The sequence below is a fragment of the Spea bombifrons genome, chromosome 7 (assembly GCF_027358695.1).
Source record: "Spea bombifrons isolate aSpeBom1 chromosome 7, aSpeBom1.2.pri, whole genome shotgun sequence".
NCBI lineage: Eukaryota > Metazoa > Chordata > Amphibia > Anura > Pelobatidae > Spea > Spea bombifrons.
Genome location: NC_071093.1, coordinates 3,356,836 through 3,374,719, shown reverse-complemented (window position 1 = coordinate 3,374,719; position 17,884 = coordinate 3,356,836). Strand labels below are relative to the sequence as shown.

The window sequence follows — 17,884 nt, the reverse complement described above, 5'->3', positions numbered from 1 at the left end:
TGCCCTGAAGATGGCGAGGCTGGGGAGTTACTGTGAACACAATGGCAGCGTGTCCCAAGCGTGGCTGGACCGCGGACTCTCGCCTTGTTTTTATTTCACGCTGGTGCCCTCCGTGCTGCTAAGCACGTCTCTGCTGTTTGGGGCTTTGCAGTCGGCCTTCTACGCCAAAATGAGTAGGACGATGGAGCCCAAGTACATCCCCAAATCGCGACTCTACCGCGTGCAGATAGCGCTGTCCGTGGTCCTGGTGGGCCAGTCTGTGGGGGGCCTGATATGGCAAGCTGCCGGCAGCGAAGTGATATACGGATATATGATAGTATACGGCTGCCTCTCGGCAGTAGCCTGGGGCTTCAGCATCTGGCTCCTTCACTTAGAAAGGACACGGGCCCTTGAGCGAGAGAGAAGCAGGGGCCACGGAGTCGTACTGCTATTGCTATGGGCTCTGGCGCTGGCGGCCGAGAACCTGGCGTTCGTATCCTGGCAAAGTCCCCACTGGTGGTGGGTGTCTATGGACAGTCTGCCTCAAAAGGTACGCTTTGTCCTCGTAGAATGCGCTCTTCTGTTTTTATTTATTCACTTAAAAGGTGTTAAAGTCGTGATACTTAGTAAAACGTCTTTCCAGGTAAAATAGCTTTAAAAGTTTATTTTATTTCTTTTGTCCCGAATGCATATTCACCACGGAGTGTCCATAGGGAACGTTAGTCGAGTTTGTTTCATTGTAGTCTTATGCCAATCAGATGTACCCCAGTTTCTGGTATCCAGGTTGTACAGCGCTGCAGAGTATGATGGCGCTATATAAATAAATAAATTAATTTAAATGAAAGTAATTTTTTCAGCGAACGCGACTGATTGAAGCGTTTTTTCGCCGTAGGTACAGTTCGGCTTCTGGACTTTGCGCTACGTCTGCTTGCTCCTCCTTTTCACGCTGGGGATCATCGCCCCGGGGCGGCCGCGGAAGCCGTACATCCTGCTTATTAACGAAGATGAACGAGATGTGGAGAACGTGCAGGTAACGGGACAAGCCGCCTCATCCGTGTCTTTCTTGCGTATTTTCCTTGTTATTTCCGTGGCTCTCATCCCCTCCCGTTTTTTTTTTCCAGCCCCTTTTGAGAAATCAAAATGAATCGACTTGGCAGGGTTTGCGAAAAAAGCTGCGTCTGCTCATCCCATATCTCTGGCCCAAGGGAAATGTCCTGCTGCAGTTGTTAGTGCTTCTCTGCATGGGATTGATGGGAGTCGAGAGAGTCATAAATGTCTTTGTTCCCATATACTACAAAACCATAGGTGAGACCGTGGAACGTTGGAATTCTGCTTCTAATTCATTCGACCTTTTCAACCTTCACCATTCCACATAACTGTCATAAGATGTGAAGAGTCACGCGATGCTCCGCATAGTGGATCCTCCGCGGGGCGTGAAGATGCCGGTTGCTTCACGTGGTGTTGTGTAAAACATTTTTTTTATATACATCACATTTCTTTATATTTTTTTTCTCCCCATCTTAGTGAATAATCTGACGGATAACGCTCCGTGGAACACCCTGGCTCTAACAGTCTGTATATACGTTCTGCTTAAACTGTTGCAAGGCGGAGGAGCAGGTAAGATTACGAAATGGTCCCCCTTTATTTATTCTATACGTTTGAATTATTCAATTGGCTCCCAATGCGCTTCCTTTTAACTCTTTCCCCTGCCGAATATACTGATATCATAAGATGATTCACATTCAGCGGTTGTGTTCCAGCGGACCGTACGCATGCAGCTGTAACATTGTTACATATCGTCGTTATCTGGTCTACAGAGCGTTCCTGTGTTTGAGGGTCACATTGAAGTCTGATTGCAGTTTTAGAGGTCCGCTAACTACTAACATTCGGTTCCCTCTGCAAGATGGACCACCTTGTGAATTTTTTATCTGCTGAGAAACCTTAAAGTTTCCCACGTTGAAGACCAGAAATGGCAACAACGTTCTCCAGGTTAAGCAGTTTGAGATATGAATTATTGAAGGACAGAGGCTGAAAGATGTTGATGACTTTCTCCACCAACCTGGCCTTGTAGAGAGTTAGTGGACACCTGAGATGAATCCATGAAGCTCCCCTTGGATCCTATTGACCCCTTTGACCCTCCTTGGTGATCTGGATGGAGTTCCTGCTGTGGGTTCCATGTATCACATCACCCCCTTTTATTTTTCTAGGTGCAACTGGATTTGTCAGCAACATGAGGACCTTCCTATGGATCCGGGTTCAGCAGTTCACCAACCGCCAGGTGCAAATCCGTCTCTTCTCCCACCTCCACTCCCTGTCTTTGCGTTGGCATCTTGGCCGCAAGACCGGAGAAGTCTTACGGAGTGTGGATAGGGGAACCAGTAGCATCAACAGCCTGCTTAGGTAATAGAGGAACCCTGGCAAGTTACCCCAGGTGAGGGCATCATTCAGCCCTCCTTACTGGCTAAGGATGAACCTTTATCCAGTAACTTAGACTGTAAGCTCCATGGGAACGGGGTCTACTTTCCTACATGAGCTAGCTTTAAATAAATAAAAATATATATAAAAGTTATACATTGGTAGGAATGTTCCAGGTCATTGACTGCTCTGCTTTCCTCCTGCTTTCCAGTTACATCGTATTCAGTATATTTCCCACCATTGCTGATATTATCATCGGAATTGTTTACTTCACATCGTCCTTCAATGCTTGGTTTGGGCTGATCATCTTCGTCTGCATGAGTCTTTATCTGAGTGAGTATCGGTTTAAATTACTGGCAGGTCATCACATTGTTTCTTTGTGAATAATAAATTAACTTCAACCATTTTTATTACTATTCTCAGAATAAAAGCAGATTTTTTAAAACCAGTTGTATATTACTGTATACAGCGCTGGGGGTTATATTACTGTATACAGCGCTGGGGGTTATATTACTGTATACAGCGCTGGGGGTTATATTACTGTATACAGCGTTGGGGGGTTATATTACTGTATACAGCGCTGGGGGTTATATTACTGTATACAGCGCTGGGGGTTATATTACTGTATACAGCGCTGGGGGTTATATTACTGTATACAGTGCTGGGGTTATATTAATGTATACAGCGCTGGGGGTTATATTACTGTATACAGTGCTGGGGGTTATATTACTGTATACAGCGCTGGGGGTTATATTACTGTATACAGCGCTGGGGGTTATATTACTGTATACAGCGCTGGGGGTTATTACTGTATACAGTGCTGGGGGTTATTACTGTATACAGCGCTGGGGGTTATGCTTATTAGAGATTTATTTCTGTCCATGAGTCTTCCCATTGAACTTTAACTTGCAGACATAATATATATATATATATATATATATATATATAATATAATATAATATAATAATATATATGATATAATACAGCTACATAGATATCTAAAACGTGTAAAACTCTTCTGCATGAGCTGGAGGATCCGGCCCCTGAGCCTCTCACCTTCTCGTTTCACAGCTCTGACCATCATCATCACTGAATGGAGAACCAAATATCGCAGGGACATGAACACAAGCGACAACGAGGCCAAATCTCGAGCCGTAGACTCTTTGCTGAACTTTGAAACGGTGACTAAGAGCTTGCGCCCCCCCCTCCCCCAATGGGTGCCGGTTACCTGCTTGTTGATACAAAATAAATGAAACCTGGTGTCCTAAAAAAATTATCCCTGCTGGGTCTGATCTCCTAAATGTTCAAAAGCCAGCAGGAAAAGTCAGTAGGATGTTGGGCCATATAGGAAAATGTATCAGTCGGAGAAAAACAATATAGTGTGGGCACTTTATAGAGCCCTGGTGGGACCTCAGAGGCTTAGAAGTGATGTAAAGGGGTTTCACTTTACCGAGAGGATGCTAGATAAGCGGAACAGCCTCCCAGCAGAAGTGGTAGAGGGTAATACAGTGAGGGTATTAAACATGCATGGGATAGACATACGGCTCCTGAATCTAAGACGAGACCAACGACTTATTAAAGTTTGAGTCTTTACAGACGGACTATCTGGGCCAGCTGTCTGCTGTCCTCTTCTTTGTATCCCGCTTTTGTGGAATCCATTGATGAATTGAAGCTAATTCCGACCTGCTTTATTTCAGGTGAAATATTACAATGCAGAGGAGTACGAAGTGAACAGATTTAACGATGCCATTGTGAAATACCAGGTAAGATATTCGAATAGCCACAATTCACCATAACCATGCAAGTCAATGGTACATAGCGGGGACGTTGCGGCAATGGGTGGGCGGCCCTGGCATGCGATGGCCGACAGCTGGAAATGCGACTTTTTTTTTTTTGGCCCCCTAGCGTGTGGCCGGGGATATCCAGCCACACATTCCATCACCCGATCAGCGGGACAGATCGGGCGAGTATGCGGTTGGCATTTGCCCGACGTGCCAGATGGTCGCTTTCCAGCAATACTATAATTCTGTTGCGCCTCCCGCGGTTATTTTAGTCTTTGATATTATTCCGGTTTTATATTTCTTTAAATGTTTCCTGTTTTGCCTTTTTTTTTTTTTTTAGGTGTCGGAATGGAAAGTTAACGCAACGCTGGCCTTGCTGAATCAGACGCAGAATCTCATCATCGGACTCGGGTTGCTGGCTGGATCTTTACTCTGCGCGTATTTTGTAACCGAGAATAAGTTTCAAGTGAGTCGGGATGTAAAGCGATCCTGTATTTATATCCAGGAATAACGGGCAACTTTTAACCCCTCGCTGCTTTATCCCACAGGTAGGGGACTACGTTCTATTCGGAACTTACATTATCCAACTGTATACACCTCTTAACTGGTTCGGCACGTATTACAGGTAAGCAGGAACCTCCACGGGTTTTCTTTAAAAGGTATTTAATAATCTAGTCGTCGGCGGATATCGCGACTCTTGAATCCGCAAATTCCAGGTATTTTACAAAAAAAAGTTTTTATAAGATATAAGAAGAAAGTCTGTTACTTTGTTCATTAAGTTCGCCATGTAGCTTTTACATGGAATTTTATGTATCTGGTTAATAAGCACTGTTGGGATGACCATCGGGATTCTGATACTCTGCTCACTCATCAGGATGATTCAGAATTCCTTCATTGACATGGAGAATATGTTCGAGCTCTTCAGCGAAGAAGAAGAAGTGAGTGTAACATTCAATTGTACGCCTCTGTAATCTACGCCCTGATCCTTGTTATTTTTCCCCCAATTCATAACGTCATGCTTGCTGTGGCTCGGGCCTCCAATGAATTACACGCGTGGGCTCTGTTGGAGATGTACATTGCTGGTACAGAAGGGTGATACTGGCTCTGCCTGAGACATTGGGGGTCTCATAGAGCTGTATCAGCTGTACCCCCTGAAAGCAGCCCTGCCATCTGAATGCATGAACAGGCGCATTATTAATAATTCCGTTTATAGTATTTTTGTGTTAAATATGGCTGTTTGAATTGATGTCACCTGGAATCTGACATAAATGGTGTTTCCCCCGATATCGCTGTAAGGTGCAGCTAAACACACGGGTGTAAATCTCTCTTCCGTGTCTCAGGTTAAAGACGTAGTGAACGCCCCCGATCTCAGGTTCCGTTCCGGAAGAATCGAGTTTGAAAACGTGCATTTTAGCTACTTGGATGGGTAGGTGTGGATTTGTACGTGTGTGCGTGTGTCACGGCTGCGACGTCATCTCTGTTGTGCCTCTTAAGCTGATATCGTCTTATTGTTCCCCATGTGCCAGAAAGGAGATCCTGCGCGACGTCTCGTTCGCGGTGATGCCGGGACAAACCGTAGCATTGGTGAGCACCTGGACGGATATTGATGTCATCTCCATGACTTATTGCTGTCTGAAAGCGGGCGATGATGCAATATTTTATATCCGTGTTGCATTAAGGTGATCAAAGTAAACGTATTTTTGTGGATTCCTTAGGTTGGTCCATCTGGCTCTGGAAAAAGCACCATCATACGTCTTCTCTTCCGTTTCTACGATGTCAAAGGAGGAAGTATCCGGATAGACGGACAGGACATCTCCACAGTGAGTGACGACAGTCTGCTGTTAGGGGAGAAAGTCCTGTCCCTGATGGTTAAATGTCCTGCAGTTTGATTCATCTTTATCCCTAAACTGGAAATTGCTGGATTTTTTATACCTTTTTTTATTGGGGCGAGAATTATAGAATAAGATGTTAGATAAGCTTTCAAGACCTTCGAGGTCTCTTCTTCAGATGTAATCCTAGAGGAGCTCTGATGCGACGTGTTACTCTGCGAACACTGGGAATTTTATTTCTTCTTTCTGGTTCCAGGTCTTGCAGGCGTCCCTGCGCTCTCACATCGGGGTGGTTCCACAAGACACCGTTCTTTTTAACGATACAATCCGGAACAACATTCGCTACGGCCGCGTAAGCGCGTCCGACCAGGAGGTGGAGGAAGCCGCGGCCGCCGCCGATATTCACGAACGCATTCTCTCGTTCCGCGATGGTGAGTAATTCTTGGCTGCATTCCGGGTGGTTTTACTGGTCTGTGGTGGGGAAGGATGGCAGGTAGGGGGCTATTAGTAGGTAATTACTGCTGGGCATGTCGTGCGTGGAGACCGCCAAACAAATTCCCCGCTGGGGATAAATCCGCATCCCCACAGCCTTTTAGCGTCATACCGAGAAAAATGATCTTCTTGAATGTTTTGCAGGATACGACACACAAGTTGGGGAACGAGGTCTGAAGTTAAGCGGAGGAGAAAAGCAGAGAGTTGCCATCGCTAGAACCATTCTGAAAGCTCCGCAGATAGTCCTGCTGGACGAGGTGATGCACTCGGTGCTCGTCATGCCCTCCTTAAACGATAATTGCTTTTTTATTTATTAAAACGTCAGTTTGCATAAAAGGTGCAGTAAAAGGTGCAGTTTCTACTCGTTATGCATTATGTAGAGTGAGCTGTCATAGCACGGACCGAAATCAAGGAGGTGAAAAGGCTGCTTTCCTGTAAACCTCCAATTAAGTGAATAAACCCCAAAAAGGCATTGCTTCTCTCTCTATTTCCTAAAAATGTTTTCAATGTTTCGTCTCTCAGGCCACCTCGGCACTGGACACAGAGACAGAACGCAACATCCAGGCTTCTCTGGCCAAAGTGTGTGTGAACAGGACTACTATTGTGGTGGCCCATCGGTAAGAAACGAAATGTCTCTTTGATGATCTCTCTCCCGGCCGTCTCGGACGAGCTCTGGTCACGTCCTAAAACCAGTAAAGAAATCTTTCTATGCATCGGCGTTTCTTTTTTAATTGTTTTTTATTTTTACTTTCCAGGCTCTCGACTGTAATAAATGCCGATCAGATCCTGGTACTCAAAGATGGACAGATAATAGAACGAGGAAGGTAAACTCTCATTCTATGTGCGGAATGCAGTGAAACAGTCGCTTTGCTGAGGTTCTAGATGTTTATTAGAACATCTCCGGGAACAAAACCCATCCCTAACCCGCTAGCTTCTTTGTCTCGTAGGCACGACGAGCTTTTGGCCAAGGGGGGTATCTACTCTGGCATGTGGCAGAAGCAGCAGAGCGGAAACGACGAGTCCTCTGATTCAGATACAGAGAGAAAAGACAGAAGTTCGGAGAAGCTGCAACCCTCAAAACCAGCTCTTAGGAAGGGCCACTAACACAGAAGTCCTATAAGTGACCTCAAAGAGCGAGGCCCCGGCACGGACACCATCCCGGGACAGACGGAACCTCTTCTAAGCGCCGTGTGCTTTATAGTCTGGGAATTATATGTGAACACATTGAAGGTGCTTTTGAGACAAAAACACCCAACTTCTCCAAAACCTACAAATCAGAGCCGAGGAGACGAGCCTGGGGGGAACAACTGACAACCCATGCTGCTTCTCACATCACCCTCAGCCAGCACTTTCTGCCGGACTAGGGTACCTCTGATAAATCCCGTCAGTCATCGTGGATTGTGCTTGGGTCATATTAGTTTACGTAGCCCCCCTAGGTGACTACAGCAACTTAAGATGGGAGTTCTAGTCCTAAAAATGTTTTGTTAACCCTGAATTATCCAAATGCCCCAGTTTATTGCAAAATAAGTAAAGCACTGGAAGTCGTAGCTTTAAAACCAGTTAAGGGGGATTCAAGAGATTAAAACTGATTTTTTTTTGCCCTGAAAAAATAACGACGTTAATTGCTTCTATCGCATCTGTACAGTGTGACCTCTCTTCTTCCGAGCTTTTCCCTAAAGATCAGTAAACGTTGAGCTGGTTGTGAATATTCTATCGTAAGAAAGTATAAGAAGCTTTAGGGTGTGAAGATTTTATAAGACCATCAAGCCAAGAACCTAGAATTCCATGTAAAGTGACATAATGTTTGATGTACAAATTAATGTCATATTTAAATATAAATAATTGTAAAAAAAAATATATATATTAAATTCTACAAGTCATTTGCTGCTAAGTTCTACCTGGTTTTGGGGACGGCTTTTTGGGCCGAGCTCAGGTTTAATAATAGTGCCATCCGATCAACCTTTAACCTTTTGATTTCCAGAGGGGTGAACAGTAGCAGTTGCCTGCCTAGGTGGTGAATGGGTTAAAGGAAAGTTTTTTTTTTTTTAATTTAAGATTCTGTATAATTACTGAGGATTATTGAAACATGTTGGGGGGGCTCTAGCTGTATTTATTCTGCATTGTTTATGTATTAAGGGTTTTAGCTAGAATTTCTTTACAGATATGGACGGGGAATTAAAAGATTCTGAACAAAAGGAAAGTATTCCAATATATCTAAAGTAGTTCAGTAGAACAAAAATGTTTTTTTCTTTTCCCAGTGGCACTTGATAGATTTCTCTAATCTCTTCCCCAAAGAGAATAATTCATTTTCTCCATTTTCTTACATATCTTTATAAATGAACAATTGCGCTGAGATTTTCCAATATTTAATTGCATTAAAATATGAAAAAATATAGAATTTTTGAGAAAACTGCCATCTGTTTTCCAAAAGCACAATTGTACGATGATGCGAATAAATTCGTAACACCAGCAAGTTTCCAGCTACTGTTGTTAAGGGTTAACCCTTCAGGTGACGGTGGCCCACGCCAGGGCCGGACAGGTCCCAGGAAGCAATTGTGACTCATAAATGTCTGTTGTTGGCATATAATTTTTGCTTTGTAGTAATTATAATCTATTTGGATGGGTTGCGTTGTCAGCGCAAAATGAAATAAAAATCTTAACTCTTAAGAGCGTCTCTGGCTCCTTATTTTGAATACATTTCTCTTACCCCTGAGACGTGAAGTGACTCAGATGCTGTTGTACTGCGCTGCGGAATCTGATGGAGACATATGAATCAATAGTGTTGTGGGGGGAGGGGGGGGTTCATGTGACTTTGTACCATATTGCTGGGGTTTTTTCTGTGAGGAATTTTAAGAAAGTGATTTTATTGTATCATTTACCTGGGATACCCAGGAAACATTCTGAGCTCCCAGAAAAGAGGGGCATCAGGGGAGGAAAGGGAGCACAGTTGGCGGGAAGAGGGGTACAGGGGAGGAAAGAAAGGGCCATTGGGATCTGGAGCCCAGAGAAGCACTGGCTCCCCCAAACAGTGTCACTCTGCACATATGGCGGGAGAGCGTAGCCTGCTAATGTTTACCAGGAGCACAGCCAATCAGTGATCGCATCGGCTCACCCTCCCCTCGCAGTTCCGTCAGATACCGGAAGAGAGGCCATTCTAGCGGAGGCGCGCGGGGTGAGGCAGAGCGATAGGAGCGACGGGGACCTGCGAGGACTCGAGGGATCCTCTCAGCACTAGCCGGTTGCGCCAAGGCCGCCATGGAGCGCAGAATGTCTGGGATATTTCGGGGTCTCACCCCGCGGGACGACGGCAGGTTCCACCTGCCCGGGGCCCGCCAGGACTTCCAGGAAATTCCGGTGAGTAAGAAGAGGCGAGGGCCTCATCCCATTCTGACACTCCACACCCCCCCCCCTCGCCTGAGTGTCAAATAACTTATGTACCTCACGCATTAAACTACCAACAGGCAGCAATACACACCGGAAACACACCGACACATTAACTGCCCCTCGGTGACTGTAACACACACCGACATGACAACATTAACTGCCCCACAATGACTGACACACACCGATAGAGATCATGGCCTATAAGAGGCAGTTGACTAAGCTTGTGATTTCTCCGGTAGGGTTTGTGTATGAAATGTTGTTAAATGACAGGCCCGCTTTAGGCTGTGCTCGGGGGGGATCACACAAAGTTAACAACCAGGTTCGCTTTAGTGACAGCCTGGCGAGGGTTGCGGTTGAGCGCGTTAGTGTCAGTAACCTAGTGGGGGACAGAGGCCGGTGGTTTGATGGCCCAAACTTGGCTGACCAGGCAAACCCTGCTGTATAAATCGCCTGGAGATAGAAGTTATATGTTTATAAGCACATCAAGTTTCAAATGAGCTAGTGAAAGGTAGATTTTACACTGTGTTCCCATGGAAACACCAGACTATTAACATAACTGCCTTATTTCATCTATTCAAATTATTCACACCATGTTGTTGAATTTAAATATCCACTACAGTTTAAGGTTTGGGGTCCCTGAGCTATTTTCATGGGAAACCAGGAAACTTCTGGCTGTCATAAAATTGTAAAGGGGTTTTCTGACAATCAATTAGCCTTTTAAACTTAAACTTGGATCAGCGAACACAACTTGCCATTGGAACCCAGGAGTGATGGGAGTGATAAAGGACCATTGGAACACAGGAGTGATGGGAGTGATAAAGGGCCATTGGAACACAGGAGTGATGGGAGTGATAAAGGGCCATTTGAACACAGGAGTGATGGGAGTGATAAAGGGCCATTGGAACACAGGAGTGATGGGAGGGATAAAGGGCCTTTTAAGCCCAGGAGTGATGAAGGGCCATTGGAACACAGGAGTGATAAAGGGCCATTGGAACACAGGAGTGATGGGAGTGATAAAGGGCCATTGGAACACGGGAGTGATGGGAGGGATAAAGGGCCATTGAAGCACAGGAGTGATGGGAGTGATAAAGGGCCTCTCTGCGACTATGAAGAGATTCCATTAAAAATCAGCCTTTTCCAGCTACAATAGTAATTTACAACATTAACCCCGTCTGCTCTAGATTTCTGATCCATTTCATGTTATTTTAATGGACAAAATTTGTTTTCCTTTCAAAAGCGAGGACATTTTTAAATGACCCCAAACTTTTGAATGGCAGTGTGTGTCTACGTGTATAATATATATATCTCATATTTCAACCTTTCGTTGTTTGCTACCTTTTTGTTCTCTCACAGTTTCTTCCTGGGCATCCTCAGCTGAGCGAGAGGGTTCGGAAACGTCTTTACTACAGCTGGGAAGGAGACTGCGCCATGGAAAATCTCTCTAGCCCAGTGGCTGGTTAGTCGCCCATCTTTTGTTACATTTAAGACTCCAGAGGAAATGTCATTTTGTGGCTACAATAAATCATTATTGTGTGACTAAGTAGTTTAGAGGATGCCTTAAAATAGGGAGGATGCTGTTCTTGTCAGGGTAGAATGGTGGCCACCTGGTTAATGCCAACAGACGTCCTAACCTGGGACTTTGCAAGAGAATTGAGCCCCTGAACCCCTGATGTCACTAGTTGAAGTGGAGAGATTTCTTGAACGTCATCTCTCTGATTTATCTGTGCATTCTACGGGGCCGGGATAAAGTCAAGGGTGTCAAGGAGATGAAATGTCCAGGCCAAGTGGCAAACTCCCAGTTTAGATCATGCGCCCCACAGCCATTGCTATGAACCGGATAAACATTGTGCTTTGGATGCGGGGCCCCTGTTAATTTAGTGTATAACGGTGTATTCTGCTATATAACTATATGTGGATTTCTAGTAAATAAAGCTATTCTGAAGCCTCTTAAACCTACTGTTGATGTAAAACTGCAGGCTGATTATTATACTGGTCTCTCCATCTCTCAGATATTGCAGTGGAACTGCTGCAAAAAGCGGCCCCCAGTCCCATCCGTCGTTTGCAGAAAAAATATGCAGCACATGTGTCCAGGTGAGTTTTTATATCAATTTCCCCCAATTAAATTGAGGCCTGACTGCTATACAAGCCATGCAGTCAAATCAGGTTTAAAATAATGGAGCAGTTAATGGGGAGGAATAATCACACAGACACTGAAAACAGGATGTTTAAGATGGCTGCTCTGTTGTATACACATATTTTGGTAAAACATAGGATTTGAGTTACTTAACCACTTGAAGTACTAGATGTGTGACCTCTTGTTCACCTTTCGACAGGGAGGCTTGTATCTCTCCATGTTCTATGATGCTGGCCTTGGTTTACATCGAAAGACTTCGGAACAGGAACCCTGAGTACCTTCAGCAAATTTCATCATCTGATCTGTTCCTCGTATCCATGGTGAGCGATGTCATCAGTAGTAGAACGGTCAGCTAATCAGTATACGCCAGGTAACATTAGCTGCTGTGGAAACGGGTTTCTGTCCCAACTGGTTGTGAAAAAGGACAGAGGGGTTCCAGGACCCTTAGTTTTTACATTTCACAGGCAACCTCTTTACCCTGCAGGGAATGATCACAAGATATAGCGCTCACTTTATAAACCCGTTTATCCAGTTAGTGGATACATCGCATTCTTGGAAATCATGTGAGAACAAAGCAGTGAGTGATTTATTTTCAATGCTTTACTGCCAGGAAATAAAATCTTTGCTCCTGACCAAGCGTTTGTCATGACTGACTCAGTATAGCTGTCATAAATGACAGTACAAATAACTTTATTTATTGCTGGATCTTAGTTGAGAACCAGTTAACCCACAATGCAATGTATTTCTCCCCGTCTGGCACGCTAATGGTTAAATCCAAAACGATATTTGGTATAAAGCAAGTCATGCATCATTACGTTGTCAGTAGTGACTCGTATAGAGAGAAAAAAGTCGCCATATGCCAATTGCAGTGGCTGGCTTTCATGTGATGCCCCATGATGTCATAAACCGGGAATGGTGTAAAATAAAAAGCTCATGTTCCAGTGATCTAGAGTTTTAAGGACGGTGCAGGTTTTTAGATGGTTGTTACAAAACTGTGAACAGTTTGTAATGTTATAATGCGGATTGTTTGCTAATTTGTTGATGTCTTGGCAATGTCAATTTTGAAGTAGCAGCAAGTGTTTGTCTTCCTACTAAATAAACTGCCTGAGGTATTACCTGCTATAGTTATTTTGGAAACCACGTGCATTGAACTAGTTAGTGAATATGCCCCCCTGGCGCAGTGGAAACGTATCAATTCCAAACATGTTTTTTTCTTTTCTTTGCAGATGGTAGCCAGCAAGTACCTGTATGATGAGGGTGAAGAAGAGGAGGTATTTAATGATGAGTGGGGGGCAGCTGGAAGACTCGATGTCCAAACAGTCAACACGTTGGAGATGAACTTCCTCCGAGCCATTGTAAGACCCTAATGCCCCTGGATTTTCATGATTTAGACTCACTATCATTATTTGATTTGTAAGAAATAACTTTGCATTTTACTAATGGCTGGTGATCTGATTTCCATATATATTTTTCTCATACAACAGGACTGGAGTTTATACACTCACCCCAGGGAATTCTTCCAGGTGCTGCGATGGTTGGAAGGACGGTGAGTACGGCAGAAAAGTGGGCCCTTGCAGCAGTTATTTTATTTTAACTCTCTCTGTTAGAGTCCTATACTTGCCCATGATATAAAACACAATCTATGGAATCTTGAGTCACCAATCTTTTTTCATTTCTCTCTGTAATTTAAACTTTTTTGAATGCTGTTTATCTTGACACATGTTGCATGCACTCTGTGTTCTGTATATTTTCTCCCCCTTCCCCAGTAGGTGTTCATTGCATTTTTTTTCTGTCCCTTCCTTAGGGTGGCAGAACAGCAGGGTATGAAGAGGGGTTGGTTTACGTACACAGACCTGTGTGTGCTGCTGGAGCAAAGCCTGTGGCAGAAGGTGTTCGGTGACTTCTGTCAGCAAGTTACCAAGGTAAGCTCTGTTATTGCTGCATGCATATTCTACAGAGATCTGCTATTTTATTTATTTGCACTTTTTAGCCTCATTAATCACCCTTTATAATGCGCTCTCTCAATTGGTATCGAAACTGATTATTGTTACGAGATCACAATTATAATGAAACAATTTCAAGAAAATTTCACCACAAAATAGGTTACGGAGATCTTATGTTTTTGTTGAGACCTCACTTTAATCACATAGTTTACCCAAATGGCGTCATGGACAGTGCATAGCTTAGCGACTGCCTGTGTGTTTATAAAAAGTAATGGGGCATTTTAGGTGTGAAAACATGTGGAGTGGAGTGCATACATTTATTTATTGTGATTTGAGAAACAAACTCTTATTAGCAGGAAAGTTTCTTTACAGTACAAATTGTAAACCTTTGGTATCTTTGCAACTCTTTAAAGGAATTGACATACAGAGAGGAAACAACTGATTTGAATGCAGTTTTTGCACAATGAATGATTGTATTTATTCATGAATTGCTCTGTTTTGTGTTCCACAGCTTGCTTGCATTCTGGGCCTTGTGTATTTGACGGGAGTTGCCACCTTGTTTGCTTCGGTTGCTGTATTGCACAAGGCGACGTGGGGGATCAACAGCACGGAACTGCTTCCTTCAGCTACAGAGCAGAGCCCAGATGGAGGAATCTTTATACCGCTCACTTTACCAGCATCTGTTTCCCCAGAAGACAGCCTCGGATCTGCCACGCCGGTTCCTCCGTGTTCTCTGGAAGAGCAGTCCTTGGAGAGACGGTCAGGGGTTACGGCAACGGCTTTCTACCTCTGGGGCTCGGTGTTAACAGCACTTGCCTACAGTGATACAGGGGGCTTTGGCGGTGAGGAATCCCAACCTCCGGACCAGCATTGTCCTTACTGCTCCAAAGCCAAAATATCCACATGGCCCCAGACCAGCAAACACAACAGCACTTGGTACAGCTCCAAACAGTATAACCGTGCCTTCCGTGGACTAGCCCACTACAGCTTTCCTGATACTCTCCTTTGCTCAAGCTGCCCAAACTCCTGCTCGGTGATAGCCGATGATCCCATCCTCTTGCCAAGTCCTGTGCCCAAGACAGACTTATCTGGCCCTCTGGAACTAAGGCAGTCGTCCTGCGCAACCACTGATATTGCTAGGTTAAAAACGTTCATTGTCCCAGGATAGTCGCTTCAAAAGTTACACGGGCTCCTCCAGGCAGAACAGACAAAAATGTAACCCTATTGTTTTAGAGATGGGGCAGGTTAAAGCCTTCAGGACTTGATGTTATGTCAATAACATAGTATTGTTTATGCACTTTTTTAACAATCTAGTTCTTCTTTTAATGCACAAGTTACTATTTTTGCCATTTAACAGAAAATTGCATATACAAACAGGAATGGATTATTGGCCACCACTGAACAAGTAGGTTTGTGAAATGCTTGTTCTAACAATGAATACTTTTTTAAATAAGAAACAAGTTGTTCCTAAGAAGTCAGGAACATTTATCTAGTTAAGATTGCGATTTAAAAGGTTGTGTTCGGTAACCATTGCCTTTGCACATAACGAATGCCACTTAGTTTTCCATGCACTCTATCTTGGATTTAGCCATCATATGCACTCTAGCAAATTGATATGTTTTCCTTTTTCTTTGGCTATTCATCTTTAAATTGTATTATGTACTCACGCAGTACTTAGCATTGAAATGCTATTTTTAATATTTGCTCTAAACAGTCACTCTCCGCCGGATTATATTTTTGCCTATTTGTCCTGGATTTCTACAGTTCTTTAAATAAACAAAAATGCACAGTAAAGTGCTGCCTCGTGGGATCTCTTCCTGAATGGAATCTGCTGATTCCAAACCGTACATAAATTACGAATTACATAAAATGAAATGAGTTACGAGTCAAGTAGGGTTTATATAGTATAAGTGGATGTGTGTTTAAATTTAGTTTGTGTTATACCACGGCTGTGCGAGGACTGCAAACAGGCCACAATTTGTGGGTATCCCAGCTTCAGCGATGGCAAAAAATACTTTAACTATGTGCGAGGATACACAATTCCTGGCCTTTTTGTGGACCATATCGGTTTCCTTATATATGGTAATACCCAGTAATGGCTGCATTTATGTCTAAAGGGAATCTGAAGCCCACAGTTTGAAACTTTTATATGATGCATCTTATTTGGAAAAATGGAGTCTTTAGTAGACCGCGTGGTGTCTCGGTGCTATCACTAGAGGATATTCCAATCTGCTGAGGTCTTATGTACCGCAGCATGGCTTCCGAATAACTTCACTTTCCAATCATCTCAAACATGGGGCACGGCTGTTAAAACTGGTCATGTTAGACCCAGCAATGTAGATGGCACTTGTTTGATTAGTTTTATTGAGTTACGAGGACCTTTTTTATTTCTTGTGTGATGCGTGTTTCACCTGCCCCCCCCCCCGGCATTGTGGGCCATTAGTGAGCCACAAGATAATTTCACATCTTTTTGTGCACAGATCTGGTTCTTGAAGTAGCATAGATGTTTCAAAGCAATAGTGCAATATTGTAGCAGTGCCAGCGATGTTCTTGTATACAGATACATGACAATACAATATAACCTTTTCTCTAATCACATGTATTCAAAAGGAATCACAACCAATCTTTTTCTATCTTTTGATATTTACAAAAAAAAAAAGTTTCCAAGGCTATACGCTTCTATTAATTTTGCATAAGAATATTAGACTGGTAATGCAAAGTGTTGTCGTGAGACTATAGTTGTTCTCTGTAAAGGGCAGGGTGCAGGGCATGTGTACGTTGGTGATTACGATAATGGAGAATTTGGGTTATTTGAGAAACAAATGGGTGGAAAAGTGAAGTTGATAAATTATCAGGATTTGGCCGAGAGACTAGTTTTACGGAGATATATATTTGGGAACGTGGGGCAATGCGTCAATCTGACATACATCTGGTCCTTTATTGTCATCTAAAACTTGGTAGCGGCTGCTCTATAATCCATTAGTTCAACCATCCAAAGTCCGGCTGATCGGTATGGGAGCCGCTGTTTTATATGTGATATAAATTATCCTCATATTATGTTACACTAGGGCCCCTATAACGTTACGTCTTTTGCTCTTGATAAAGCTAAGGGCAGCATGATTCTTTAAAGGGAACATTCAATGCCTGCAGTACTTCTTGAAACTTCTAATTAAAGACAATTATGTCTTTTGCCCTTATAAATCTACAGCGCTGTTTAGAAAGGGGTCGCTCGTAAGTCCCAGAGGCTGCAGCAATAAGTGGCGCACTGGTCTCGGCGGTCCCTGGGTCTTATTTCTCATTGTTCTGCTTTGCCTTCTTTTGTTTGTAATGGTATAACCTATTTCACCATTTTTGTAGGAAATACAAATGTACCTGTATGAAATAAAAGCAGCATTTTACCGCAATCATCCAGTCGTGGCGTGTTCAATATACGGGTAGAAGAGAAATATGATCTGTTTGCGATGTATTAAAGTCACAAGCCAGTCTGTTACTAAGGATTGTGGCAATTGTTAAACCCAGCTAGGCATTTATGGAAAAGAACAAAAAACAGGGCCATGTCTTCTAAGCGTGTGCAGGATGCTGGCCAGCGAGCTCCCGATGCCTTCTCCCTAGCAGCTGAGCGCAGAATGCTCCCCTGGCGTGACCCACATGTGCTGATGGCACGATGAGAAAACTGATATTTCAAGGACCCGGCTCACAAGCTAGAGGGAAAAGGGAACGGGCACGCCACCCTGCAGAGCGTTTCACACAGAAATATTATTCGAGAGGGTGTTGGTTACTGTATGACGCGTGTTACTGGGGCACATGGCAACAAGTGTAACCCTACTACCATGTAAACCGAGGAAGACGTAATAAGATGTCACATTGGTGGGCACGTTAATGTTTCATTTGGTGTAACTGGTAGGCTGACGCACAGTGGGTAACACT

The 17,884-nt window shown here is 43.8% G+C and overlaps 2 protein-coding genes across 2 annotated transcripts; both read left to right on the top strand.

Moving 5' to 3' along the window:
- On the top strand, positions 1-7,646 carry ABCB6 (ATP binding cassette subfamily B member 6 (Langereis blood group)). The gene is made up of 19 exons (XM_053471372.1): positions 1-529; positions 872-1,009; positions 1,101-1,284; positions 1,504-1,596; positions 2,187-2,379; positions 2,606-2,727; positions 3,466-3,575; positions 4,092-4,157; positions 4,516-4,641; positions 4,724-4,800; positions 5,050-5,113; positions 5,516-5,601; positions 5,702-5,759; positions 5,891-5,995; positions 6,261-6,435; positions 6,641-6,753; positions 7,019-7,113; positions 7,252-7,320; positions 7,444-7,646. Exons 1-19 carry the CDS (start codon positions 11-13, stop codon positions 7,598-7,600), a joined length of 2,550 nt encoding a protein of 849 aa, XP_053327347.1. The 5' UTR covers positions 1-10; the 3' UTR covers positions 7,601-7,646.
- A 1,986-nt stretch (positions 7,647-9,632) lies between these two features.
- Positions 9,633-15,756, top strand: CNPPD1 (cyclin Pas1/PHO80 domain containing 1). Its single transcript, XM_053471435.1, has 8 exons — positions 9,633-9,850; positions 11,234-11,336; positions 11,890-11,971; positions 12,214-12,334; positions 13,241-13,369; positions 13,499-13,560; positions 13,819-13,936; positions 14,469-15,756. Exons 1-8 carry the CDS (start codon positions 9,752-9,754, stop codon positions 15,123-15,125), a joined length of 1,371 nt encoding a protein of 456 aa, XP_053327410.1. The 5' UTR covers positions 9,633-9,751; the 3' UTR covers positions 15,126-15,756.
- Positions 15,757-17,884: the final 2,128 nt, after the last annotated feature.

Coding starts and splice junctions, on each gene's coding strand:
- ABCB6 (XM_053471372.1), top strand. CDS start 11: ATGGCGAGGCTGGGGAGTTACTGTGAACACAATGGCAGCGTGTCCCAA. Junction 4,642..4,723: donor TAACCGAGAATAAGTTTCAA/GTGAGTCGGGAT, acceptor TTTATCCCACAG/GTAGGGGACTACGTTCTATT. Junction 7,114..7,251: donor ACTATTGTGGTGGCCCATCG/GTAAGAAACGAA, acceptor TTTACTTTCCAG/GCTCTCGACTGTAATAAATG.
- CNPPD1 (XM_053471435.1), top strand. CDS start 9,752: ATGGAGCGCAGAATGTCTGGGATATTTCGGGGTCTCACCCCGCGGGAC. Junction 9,851..11,233: donor AGGACTTCCAGGAAATTCCG/GTGAGTAAGAAG, acceptor GTTCTCTCACAG/TTTCTTCCTGGGCATCCTCA. Junction 13,937..14,468: donor TCTGTCAGCAAGTTACCAAG/GTAAGCTCTGTT, acceptor TGTGTTCCACAG/CTTGCTTGCATTCTGGGCCT.